At 34.2% G+C, this 13313-nt stretch overlaps 1 protein-coding gene across 1 annotated transcript in view; it reads left to right on the top strand.

The window, feature by feature from the left end:
* Positions 1-13313, top strand: part of LOC106802359 (uncharacterized) — a 662512-nt gene that overhangs the window by 95662 nt on the left and 553537 nt on the right. The window contains exon 4 of the mRNA XM_087444925.1: positions 2493-2600. Coding sequence (XP_087301051.1) covers positions 2493-2600 — 108 coding nt within the window. The remainder of the gene's footprint in view (positions 1-2492; positions 2601-13313) is intronic.

Below are 13313 nucleotides of genomic sequence, written 5' to 3' on the forward strand. Positions count from 1 at the left end.
CATAGGTACGCGCCTGGGATCCGAACCTGCGAATCCTGGGCCGCTGAAGCGGAGTGCGCGAACTTAACCACTACACCACCAGGCTGGCCCCAACAATTTCTTTACTTTTGAGGAAAGAAATACATGATTTATTATCATATATGTTTAAAAGTCACATTACTACAAATGAAATATTACATACATAATGCTTCATGAAAAAATGAAGAAATACTTTTTAGAACTAAGTGCAGCTAGAGGATGGATTAGGAATCTATTTACTCTGTCTCCCAAATTGAAACAGTTAACCTTTCTGCTTTCATTTGTGATATGCTTATGAGTTTAATGCCTGATGGAGTTCTGAAACTCATCATCAGTGAGAAGTCTTTATAATTTCTGCATTCACAATAATCCAAATATCCAGAATTTTCTGACAAAGCCACCAAATATTTATTGCCATCCAACAATCTTTAATTGGGAATCAGGACTTTCTAATTTGGTAAAAGTAGTAAGAATAGAAACTGATTGGATGTGGAACTCAAGGTCTTCTGACTCAAAGTCTTTTTCATTGGGCCAGGCATTGATAGCTTGGTAAAAGCACAAACAAAATCTGATCTCTTTCACTGATAGGGAATAATAATAATAACAAATATATTGATACTTTATTCAAAATAATATATTTTGAAAATATTTCTTAACTATTGTGGTATTCTGAATATGGATGCTAAAATAATATGTCACCTTTGTAAAAAAAAAAGGTAGTGTTTATTTAGAGCTTATGATGGAGCAAACAGTATTCTAAGTTTAATGAACTCATGTTCATTGGGAAGGAACCAGTAATTTATAGACTGAGGCATGGAGAGAATAAATAACTTATCCAAAGTCTCCGAGTTGTTAATTGGAAGAAGAAAGATGTGAACAGAGTCAGTCTGGTAGTAAAGTCTGTGCTCTTAGCCATTACCTGACAAAGGAAAACAGTACTCTAGGATTCCCTGAGGTGGTCAACTCCACTATAAGTGTTTTTTGTTTTGAGGTCTTCTAAAGTCTTTCTCTACTCATTTTTTTTTTTTTTTTTTGGTGAGAAAGATTAGCCCTGAGCTAACATCTGTTGCCAATCCTCCTCTTTTTGCTAAGGAAGATTGACCCTGGGCTAATGTCCATGCCCATCTTCCTCTACTTTATATGTGGGACACCTGCCACAGCATGGCTTGATAGGTGGTGCATAGGTCCGTGCCTGGGATCTGAACCTGTGAACCCTGGGCCGCCGAAGCAGAGCGTGCGAACTTAACCACTGTGCCACCGGGCTGGCCCCTTTGTCTACTCTTTTAACATACAATTTCCCCACATTATTCTCATTATTATTATTACTACTACTACTACTAGTACCACCAGTGAGTCTTCTGATTAGAATCCTTTAAGGAGAGAAGTGGTTGCAAAGAAGGGGGTACTTTGGAGGCAGGGAGAGGAAAGATCACTTTCATGGCACAGATCGTTTCCTTAGTCTTGGCCAATTTTTTCTTTGGCTATGCAGGCCCAAAGACACTTGAAGTGACTTGTAACCTATCACCTTTAATCCCCCAGATACCTCAAAATTACATGTTCATTTGAGAATGTCTTAGTGAATTAATAGCATTATCTTCCTCCTTGAAAGATTTGCACAGATCATAAATACTTTTAAAAGCTTGAGTTTATAAATCAGCTTTTCTAGAGATATGTTGAAAAGCTTTTTATGCATAGCAATTTAATGTATTTTTAAGCATTGATTTCATACAGCTTTGTTTAATATGTTTTAACATTACTATTTGTTAAAAATAAATGAAAATTCAAGTTATAGTATTGCTCTAAAATGTTTAAAAATATGTCAGGTTTTAGAACGTAATGTTTTGGCTTCTTTTAAATATATCAGCTTGCTGGCTGTTATGTGCAGGACAGAGCTATTTCTCTTTTAAATCTAGCAGTGCCTTCTCTCCTTCTCGAGTGAAAGGTTAATACAATTTGATACGAAAGAAGCAATTTGACACATTCAAATATTCTTGATTCAAACCATTCTGAGGGACAGCTTGTTACTTAGAAGTAGCAAAGAGCTGGACCTAAATTTTTTTATTCCCAGTAAATATTCTTTTCAAGGATACCTTTTAGGTAGCTGAAACAAAATAGAAATAAGCTCGTTCACTGAAAATTTATTTTGTTTTGGTAGTTGCACATCTTTTTCTTATCTTCTTGTGAAACTAGTGGCATATAATTTTATTTTAAAATTGTTATTTTCATAATAATAGATGCTAAATTTTTTGTTGACCAATATAACATATCTAAATTTATTAAATGTCTATTATATATGTGATACTGCATTTGTATTGAGGAATACACACTAAATAGAGAATAAGTCACATCCCTGGTACTTACAAATTTATTTCCACTTGTCTAATGTGTGACCCATATTGGTTCTTGTATCAAAATTGTCTTTATTAAATTAATTAAGGATATTACTATTAATATAGATTCCTTTTTTGTTACAGAAGAAAAGACCCAGGAAACATCACAGGTGAAGAAAAGTTTGAGTGAAAAAGTTTCTCTCTATAGAGGTGACATCACATTGCTAGAGGTAGATGCTATAGTCAATGCGGGTGAGTAGCTGATTTTTTTGTGATGTATTTGTTATACAAGTATTTATTATTTAAATTATTTTTTTTTGTAAACAGGAATATAAGTATTTTAGAAAAATATTTTTATTGGTATAAAAACGTCTTATGTATTTCCCTTTTTGATTGAAAATATTGAGGATTTATTTTATGTATGTGCTGCAATTAATGTGCTAACTACATGGTATCCATACTAAGTTGAGACTAGAGTACTGGACCACTGGAGAAGTGACAGATTGTTGCACAAAGTTCTTCAGAAAGAACTTTATTTTTTTATTTTTTATTTTTTTGTGAGGAAGATCAGCCCTGAGCTAACATCCACGCTAATCCTCCTCTTTTTGCTGAGGAAGACCGGCACTGAGCTAACATCTATTGCCAATCCTCCTCCTTTTTTTTTCCCCCAAAGCCCCAGTAGATAGTTGTATGTGATAGTTGTACATCCTTCTAGTTGCTGTATGTGGGACGTGGCCTCAGCATGGCTGGAGAAGCGGTGTGTCGGTGCACGCCCGGGATCCGAACCTGGGCCGCCAGCAGTGGAATGCGCGCACTCAACCGCTAAGCCATGGGGCCGGCCCCAGAAAGAACTTTAGCAGCTATATTATTGTTGGTTGCATGCTTGAGTTGATAAATGGCGAACATAAAAGTAAGTTCATCAAGCTTTTTGCTTCTTTTGAATAGGTTGTAAAGAGATGATTGAACTACACCAGACAAAAGGAAAATAGAAAGAAATTATTTATGTGAAATTATTTATTCCAAACCTCAGTTGTTTGGTTTCAACTTTTCATGTTTGTTATGAAATGCTTTATTTTAATTATTTTAGTAATTAATTATGTAAGTAATTTTTGTGTTTGAACATTGGGAAAATAAGTGTTATTTATGGTTGTCTGTATCGCCTATATATTTTATTATGTGGCTGTATATCAAGAAAAACATAATAGTCGTGATTCTATAAAAACAAATGTCAATAGTAAGAGGATATTTAATGATTTTAATTTATGTTTTGGTAAAATTAGGCTCTTTGCAGGTTGAAAGTGTCAAATAAAAACAAATCTGGACTTAGATAAAGAGAGGCTTTATTCAAAAAGATTATTACAATAAGGGGAGGAGGACTATTGCAATAGGAACAGAATATTGCAATAGGAAGAACCACTTTGATCATGAGATCTGTAAGCATCTCCAAGGTCAGGCAGAAAAGGGCTTTTCTTTTAGAGAGAGGAGTAAACAAGCTGGAAAGAATTGGGTGTGGGATGAGTGGGTAGCATGATCGGACAGTTGATCAGGGAATGTTTTTCCCTAAAGTCAGCTGATTCATGGGAGGGATCACTAAGGAGGGGTTGTTCACCTTCCATTGCTCAAGGATGGGCCAAGGTTTAGGGCTTGGAGGAAGGAGAGAAGCTTGACGAAACTTTGGTCAAGTCCAGTTAATAGGCATTGACCAACCCGAATGGTCAATGGAGATAATCAGCTAATCATTTATGAACCACAGTGGGAATCTGGAGAGTCTGTGTCTTGGCTTTGTCACAGGGTACAAGGGGTCATCTGTGAGTTTTATCTAAGTCATATGGGGAAGCGTGGTTCTTTGCAGTAAGAGGTTTCCAGGAACGCAAAAGGGTGGAGGGTGGGGGGGTAATTTCTTGACAGTCCCTGATTTCCAGGAGTGCAGAATTCAGGTAAAGTTCAACATTTTCTCAAGGTTCTCTTCGGTGATGAGTAAATTCACACAGGATAGTAGGAACATGGCTTGGTAGGTGAACAGAAGGGTCTCTGGTAGGAGAACTGGAAACATTGATCAGGATGTAGCATAGTTCTGGTGACCTAGCAGGGAGTCTGGAAGCCTAGTCAGCCTGTTCCTGTCTCACAATGGGCTATTAGTTGCTTTGTACTGTATCTGCTTTGCCATAACCAGAGCTCAGTTTTTCACTTTCTTTTCTTCTTCTGATATCTCTATACTTCCTTTCTCCTTTGCTCCCTCTCTAAAATGTAAAACTCTTCATGAGAGAGGATCTGTTTGGGTTAATTTCCACTTGACATGAATCACTCCTTTTGAATAGAATTCCATCCTCAGATCACCTCATAGACTATAAGTCTCCCTTATATCTAGTATCTATGGACTGTTCATTTGTGGTCCTGGGTATCAAGATACTTTCCTTTGATCTTTGGGGCCTCTACAGAAGATAGGTCCTTGGAAAGGGTCTCATGAACTTCTCTCCAGTACAGAGAGTTAATTAGATATCACTGTAGTTAGTAAGTTGTCAATGATTTATTATGCCCTAAATTCTATAAACATGTGGGCTTTCATTTAAAAAAATTAAAAGCTCTTTTATTTGTATATATATATATACACACCACCAGGCTTCCTGTATATTCTTGTAATTTCTAGCCATTGATCCCAGTTCTGTTCTGTGATGTACGATTAATGACATATATTTCCTTCTTAAATTCCTGAAGAACACTCTCATGAGTTTTCTCTTTCTTCTTATTAATATAACATTGAATTTGCCACGTTATCCCACTTAATAGTAGTAATTAGGGTTTTTCTTGGGTTTTGTTAACTATATACCTGTTTGTGTCCCCCTTAAGGCTACAGGCTAGTGTCTTTTTTACTTTTTGTGTCACCTCCCAATACAATGCCTTGCCCTTATGTTCTTAATAAACACCTGATAACTATATATTTGTTAAATTGAACTACATGCAATTGAATTTGTGGCACCTCTGACCAACAGCACTTTCAGCATTGAGGACTTGACACAGTGAACCAATTTGGCTCTGATTTGAAAAATAATTTGTATGATCAATAAATAAAAATAATTTTGGGGGTAATTTTTATTGAAATAAATAAAATGGGGCTAAACAGGAAAACATCCTAACACTATTTTGAATGTTTGTCCTTGCTTGTATGTGTAATTTTTTCATAACTGCCACAGTGTACAAGTGTTTGATGAATTAATATGAAGGCAGGCAGCAACCTTCACTCACTCCCAAAAACCATTTGGCACTGTTAGCTAACCTCTCTGGCTGAGATAATTATAATTTGGCCATGTTCTGCATCTTAAAAGGACCACTTCATCAGGAAGTTCCTGAGTAAATGGAAAAGAGATGCCAAATGTATAGTGTAATGACTCTACTTACAGCTTTCTGCTGTGCAGTTTGTTTGGCTGGTGTATAAGGAGAGGAACAGCTGTTAACCTTTCAGGTGAACAAAGCAACATGGCAGGAAACTCCAGAGCTGCCTCTAGTGAGAGGGGAATGAGAGGCGGTGCCCCCAGTCAAGGTGCCAAAGTAGCCCAATCATCACTTTCTGTCAGACTTCAAAGTTCTCCCTCCGTGTCTGTATTAGTACACTGGAACACCTGGTCTTAATTGCCATGAATGAAATGATTTGATATTTTAAATTTTTTCCTAATAAAGTACTTTTTGAACTTTCTCAGATTTCTTTGAATGTGACCCAGGATGAGCCTCCTATATATTATATTCTTCTCTGTAGGAAATAATGCATATTTGGTATATTTTAATAAAACAGATTTTGTAGGCAGTAGGGTACACAGGGCAGTAGCACAAGTTTTAGAGTCAGGCAGACCCCAGGTTCAAATTCAGGTTCTCATACCCAGGGCCATTTTTTGTTTAAAATTTTTGTGTCAAAATAATTATAGGAAATTGCAGAAATCCTACAAAGATTCCTGTATAGCCTTCACTTGCACCTGTGTATGTCTCCTCCAATGGTGACATCATATAGCTATGATGCAATAGCAAAACCAGGAAATTGACATTGGTACATGAGTCAATTTCTAGAGTTAACTAGAGTATAGACCTTATTCAGTTTTCGCCATTTTTTAACCTGCATTCATGTTGGGTGTATGTAGTTCTTTGCAATTTTATCTCATGTATAGATTCATGTAACCACTACAATCAAGATATAGAACTGTTCCATTATCATGAAAGAACTCCCTTATGCTACCCCTTTGTAGTGGCACCCACCTCTCTGCCCCACTCCTTGTTCCCCATCTCTATAGTTTTGTCATTTTAAGAATGTTATGTAAATGGAATCATACAGCGCATAACCGTTTGAGATTGATTTTTTTCACTAAACATAAAGCCCTTGAGATCCATTCAGATTGTTGCATGTATCAGTAGTTAATTCCTTTTTATTGCTGAGTAGTAGTTTGTTGCATGGATATACCAAAGTTTGTTCAATCATTCACCCCTTGAAGGATATTTGGGTTCTTTTCAGTATTATGCTCTAACCAATAGAGCTGCTATAAAGATTCATGTACAGGTTTTTGTGTGTAGCAGCATATAGGATGCTATGTTTTGTGTGTCTAGGTCCTTGTATAATTTTGTACTAAGCCTATTGGTCAAAGAATTTTGGTCTTTGCTAGAGCTCAGGGGCGAATACATCCGTCTAATTTATGGTTCAGTATTTTATCATTAGAGACAATTTCATGTGTATCACAATCACAGAAAAATATTTTGCAGGAGATGTGATTTTCATTAATTTGTGGATTGCAAGCTGTGTAATGAAAAAATGGTTAACTCGCCAACTCTAATGGGTTGACTTTGGCCAAAGATTAATTCAATTTGCCATGAAAAAGATTTTTTTAAATTGGAAAGTGAGGAAGGTTGATTTGTTTTTTTTAGTTTTTCCTGTTCTCACCACAACATGCCAAAGAGAGGTACCTTTACACTGTGATTAATCATAGAGGGCTTGGAGTCAAATCAATCATGATTTTAAATATGCCTCTTCAACTTCCTGGCCAAATGACCTTCAATAAATTATTTAACCTTTCTGAGCCTTAGTTTGTTCATTGGTAAAATGGAGATAATAATAGGACCTGCTTCACAAGGCTGTTGTGCAAGTCGAAAGAGATAATGTATACAAAGCACTTCAGACAGTGCCTGTTATATAGACACACTCGGTAAACGGTAGCAGAGTTATATGGCTTAGTTCTAATGTCAGAAAAATGATTCTTTTCTATGACTATCACAAGGTAATTATACGTGTTTTTCAAGTCTTATGCGACATATGACCAACTAAAGGTGTTTATACTATGTCCCACAATTTTAGCTGTTATACTACGTACTTGAACTGTGTCTAGGAAAAGTCCAATTCTGAGGTTTTAGAATAAAAGCCAAGTTTAACAACATTGTTGGTAATTTACATGAACTAATGGCCAAGGGAAAAGAATTATTTTAGTTTACTTCAGTGATAAGTGTTTTTATTGCATTAATTGCAAATGTCATAATTACATCAAAAATTGAGATAGTGACATATGATTGGATAGATAACCATTTAATAATTGGGTATAATTTAATTAAAAGTTGATGTAGAATATCTGAATATTTACATAGGTAAATCAGGTACTGGGACTGTATATGATGGAAGAAATTTTACTTTATGGAAGTTTCTTTAAATAATCACCTCCATTTGCTTACAATAAATGTTATTTTTATATATTGTTCATTAAAACTAAAATAAGGCATATTTGAAATAAGAATTCACATCATTGGGAAAAGAGGTTTATTTAGTCTCAGAAATATTTTAGGACAGTATTGATAGCAACTACTTGATTCAATATGAAATTTCATCTCTACTAGCAAAGCACTAAAGTTTTATTCATCTTTGAATTTTTGTATTATATATTTTTTCTTTTAACATTTTGTTGAGCAGTAGTAGATACAAACACACACACATAAGTGTACAGCTCAATAAATTTTCACAAATTGTCACACCATTTGTGTGGCACTGTATAATGCCATTCAGATCAAAAAAGCAGAACATTACCAGTACCCTGGAAGACCCCTTGGCATCCCCTAATATCCTGTAGTGAATACAGGATAGTGTTTTCACTGTCCTGACTTTTAGTAGCATAAATTAGTTTTGCCTGTTTTTGTTTTTATGTAAATGGAACCATATAGTATATACTTTTCAATGCTGGGCTTTTTTAATTCACAATTATGCTTGTAAGATTGATCTGTATTGTTGTGTATAGATGTAGATCATTCATTATCATTGTTATGTAATATTTTGTTTTCTGAATATGCCACAATTTATGTATTCAGTCTATTGTTGATGGGCATTTAGGTTATTTCCAGTTTGGGTCTATTAGTACTGCAATGAACATTCAAACACATTTTTGTGTGTGTGTGAGAGGAAGGTTAGCCCTGAGCTAACATCTGATGCCAATCCTCCTCTTTTTGCTGAGGAAGATTGGCCCTGTGCTGACATCCATGCCCATCTTCCTGTACTTTATATGGGATGCTGCCACAGCAGGCTTGACAAGTGGTGTGTTGGTCCGCACCTGGGATCCAAACTCCGCCGCCAAAACAGAGTGTGCGAACTTAACCGCTACACCGCCGGGCCGGCCCTTCAAACACATTTTTTGTGTGTGTGTGTGTATTTTTGTGAGTAGATATCTAGATATTTCTATTGGGTCTATATCTGCGATTGGAATCGCTGTATCATAGGATATATGTATGTTCATTCAGCCTTAATAGATACGGCCATGTGGTTTTCAAAATGAGTGCATCTCTTTTTTACTTCAGTTAGCAGTGTGACAATTCCAGTTGCTCATGGATATGCCAATACTTGATATTTTCTATATTGTTTTTAAAATAGTGCGTGACATGGTTGGAGTAGTAATATTTTAGTGAATGTATAAGATATACTATGACAAATCAAATTGTATAGCATTTAGTAGCTAACAATCATATTAAGGTGTGTATAAATGAAGAAATAGTAAAGTAAAAAATGTAATGTAAATATTATTTTCTTATGGCTGAGGATGAGTAGGGGGGGTTGTTTTATGTAGTTCCTTATTGAGTTCATAAAAACATAAATGTAATAAATTTTCTTCCCATAGCAGCACTTAGGAACAAATAAACTATCATACTATAAAAGTAGTGTTACTACTATTGTTATTATTACTACTACTACCATTCTTCTTTTGGGAAGACCAAAAACAGAGAAAACAGTTTTAGAAATGATATTCTCAAACCTACATTTGGAAAAGAAGGCCATTTTGGAAAAAAACCTCATAACGTCTATTTGCACGTGTGAGATAGCCCACAAAGCCTGTCATTTTGCTGAACAAAGATATAGAAAAAATGCTGCAATGTAAAGCTACGTTCAAAATAGGATTTTATCAATAGTTTGCTTTTAAGTCATAGATATGCCTTATCAGTAAGACTCATTTAATGTCTTATAGTATTGATAATTTAAAAATATGTGACCTTTTTTTTTCAGAATATAACATTAATACATGTTTATTAAGAAAATTGAGAAATACAGAAAAGTATAAAGAAATAAAATGTCAAATTTTAATCCAAATACAACCACTATTAATACTTGTTTTATATCTTATAGTCTTTAATATGTATTTATGTGGAGAGCTATAAGTTATGTACTTTGCAACAACACTATATTTGCTATATTGTAACCTGCTTTTTTCCCACTCATATCGATCCTGTTTTCCGTATCCTTAAATGCTAAGAACATGATTTTAAATGATTATTTTTCCAATTTTTCATTTTTGTAAATAAAGCTATAATGACTGTCCTCATACCAAAATCTTTATAAGCATCTCTGATTATTTCTTCAAAATGTATTACTTAGAAGGAATTACTAGATAAAAAGCTCTAATATTTTTTAAAAAATGATTTTGATATCCATTGCTTCTTAGAAAGAATGTTATACTTTCTCAAGGGTGATATGTAAGTGCAAATTCTTGTCGACTAGGTTGCATCACACAAAATCAAACCTATCAATTTAGTAGTGATTAATGTTATCTTTTTTTTATTAGTGGTATTGAATGCTTTTTCTTGTATTTATTGGGCATTTACATGTTTTTTTTTAGTATCATGTTCATATTTCTAACCAGGTTTTCTATTAGACTTGCCGGTTTAAAGGTTTGATAAATAGTTCCTTATATTTCCTCTACCTTTTAAGTGATTGCTTTAATTTATATTAAATTCCATCTAGAATTTATGCTCACGAAAGATGTGAGGTAGTGATGCATATTTTTAAATTATTGTAGCTTTCACGTATGTAATTTTGTATGCGATCATGTGATTCTTTTCCCAACCTCTGCCATTTGTCTGCCTTTTCAAATATTTCTTGGCTAATCTTGATCTTTTATTCTACTAGATAAATTTTACAATTATTTTGTCAAGCTCAAAATCAAAACAAAAACCAAAACCAACTACCATCACAACAAAATCTCAGAAATATCAATGGAATTTTTGTTATTCAGGGAGTTTTGACATCTTTAACATATTGTGTCTTCCTGTCTGGGAATGGTGCTGGCTGTTAGATTTATTTACGTCTCTTTTCCCTAATATCCCTTAGTAAGGTTTTATAGTTTTCTTCATATGGGACTCACACAGTTGTTTTATCCTAGAAAGTTTATAATTTTGTTGCTATTATAAATGGCATCTATTTTTTTGTATTATTTATTTTATCATATTATTTTTGGTGATATAGAAAAGCTGTTAATTTAATAATTGTCCACCTTACTGAAGTTAATTTTAATAACTTTTCAGTTGATTCCCTTGGGTTTTCTAGGCAAATACATTGTTATACACACTATTTCTCTTTCCTTTTTATTGCATTGGCTACTACATGATAATGTTAAATTAGTTGTGATAAGACATTTTTGCTTATTCTTGATTTTAATGGGAATGCCTGTAGTCAAGTGTTTCATAATTCATTCATTTGTTCATCTAACAAATATATATTAAGTATCTGCTATATGATGAGCCCTATGCTAAATGTGAGAGATAAAATGGTGAGAAAACTAGACATCATCTAAGTTCTTAAATTTATAATCTAGTGGGACATTGTAATTAAACAATTATCTAAATATAAATTTACAATTATATAAGTTTTGAGTTGACAAATTGAGGCTTTTGTAGCTCACCATTTTTGTTTGTTACTTAGCTCTGGATCTCAACATATTTTTCAGAATATTTCTGCCCTTCAACCTATCACTTCTTTGTTTTTCTGATCTACAAATTTTTCTAAAGGAATTTGTGAAGTTAAACTAAACATTAAATCCTCCAAGGAATTAGGAGATAATTCTCAAGAGAAAATAATTGCCAAGGGGGATGGATGCCAAGAAATTCCCCTTTGAGTTTTCATTTTCTGTTTTTGACCCCTGTTGTCACACTTTTAAGGGAATATCCCTTGGAGTTAAATAGTATCATAGTCCTCAAGGGACTTTGAAAGACTAACATTTTTTTGTTGTTGTTTATTGAGGTAACATTGGTTTATAACATTATATAAATTTCAAGTGTACATCATTATGTTTCGACTTCTGTATAGATTACATCGTATTCACCACTAAAAGTCTGGTTTCTATCCGTCACCATACATATGTTCCCCCTCTCCCCCTTTCCTCCACAACCCCCTTCCCCTCTGGTAACCACCAGTCTGTTCTCTGTGTCTGTGTGTTTGTTTGTTTGTTTGTTTTATTTTCCACATATGAGTGAAATCATACAGTATTTGTCTTTCTCTATCTGACTGACTTCGCTTAGCGTAATATCAAGGTCCATCCATGTTGTTGCAAATGGGAAGATTTCATCTTTTCTATAACTGAGCAGTATTCCATTGTGTGTGTGTGTATATATATATATATATATATATATATATATATATCATATCTTCTTTATCCAGTCATCTGTCAATGGGCACTTAGGTTGTTTCCAAGTGTTGGCTATTGTAAATAATGCTGCAATGAACATAGGGGTGCATATATCTTTTCAAATTAGTATTTTCATGTTCTTTGGATAAATACCCAGCAGTGGAAAAGCTGGATCATATGGTAGTTCTATTTTTAATTTTTTAAGGAATCTCCATACTATTTTTCATAGTAGCTGCACCAGTTTACATTTCTACCAGCAGTGTACAAGGATTCTCTTTTCTCCTCATCCTCTCCAGCACTTGTTATTTCTTGTCTTGTCTGACTGGCATGAAGTCATATCTCATTGCAGTTTTGATTTGCATTTCCCTAATAATTAGTGATATTGAACATCTTTTCATGTGCCTGTTGGCCATCTGTATATCTGTGGAAAAATGTGTATTCAGATCGTCTGCCCATTTAATTGTTTTTTTGTTGTTGAGTTTTATGGGTTCTTTATATATTTTGGATATTAACTCCTTATTCGATATACGATTGGCAAATATCTTCTCCCAATTGATAGGTTATCTTTTTGTTTTGTTGATGATTTCCTTTGCTGTGCAGAAGCTTTTTAGTTTGATGTAGTCCCATTTTTAAATTTTTTCTTTTGTTTCCCTTGCCTGAGAAGACATATCCAAAAAGATATTGCTAAGACCGATGTCAAAGAGCATACCGTCTATGTTTTCTTCTAGGAGTTTTATGGTTTCAGGTTTTACATTCAAATCTTTAATCCATTTTGAACTAGTTTTTGTGTATGGTGTAAGATAGTGGTCTTCTTTCATTCTTTTGCATGTGGCTGTCCAGTTTTCCCAACACCACTTATTGAAGAGACATTCCTTTCTCCAGTGTATATTGTTGGCTCCTTTGTCAAAAATTAGCTGTCCATAAATGTGTGAGTTTATTTCTGCTCTCAATGTCTGTTTTTCTGCCAGTACCATGCTGTTTTGATTACTATAGCTTTGTAGTATACTTCAAAAGAGTATGAAACCTTCAGCTTTGTTCTTTTTTTTCTCAGAATTGCTTTGGC

Source organism: Ceratotherium simum, chromosome 21 (genome assembly GCF_057802395.1).
Source record: "Ceratotherium simum simum isolate JZ-2026a chromosome 21, ASM5780239v1, whole genome shotgun sequence".
In the NCBI taxonomy this organism is placed as follows: Eukaryota; Metazoa; Chordata; class Mammalia; order Perissodactyla; family Rhinocerotidae; genus Ceratotherium; species Ceratotherium simum.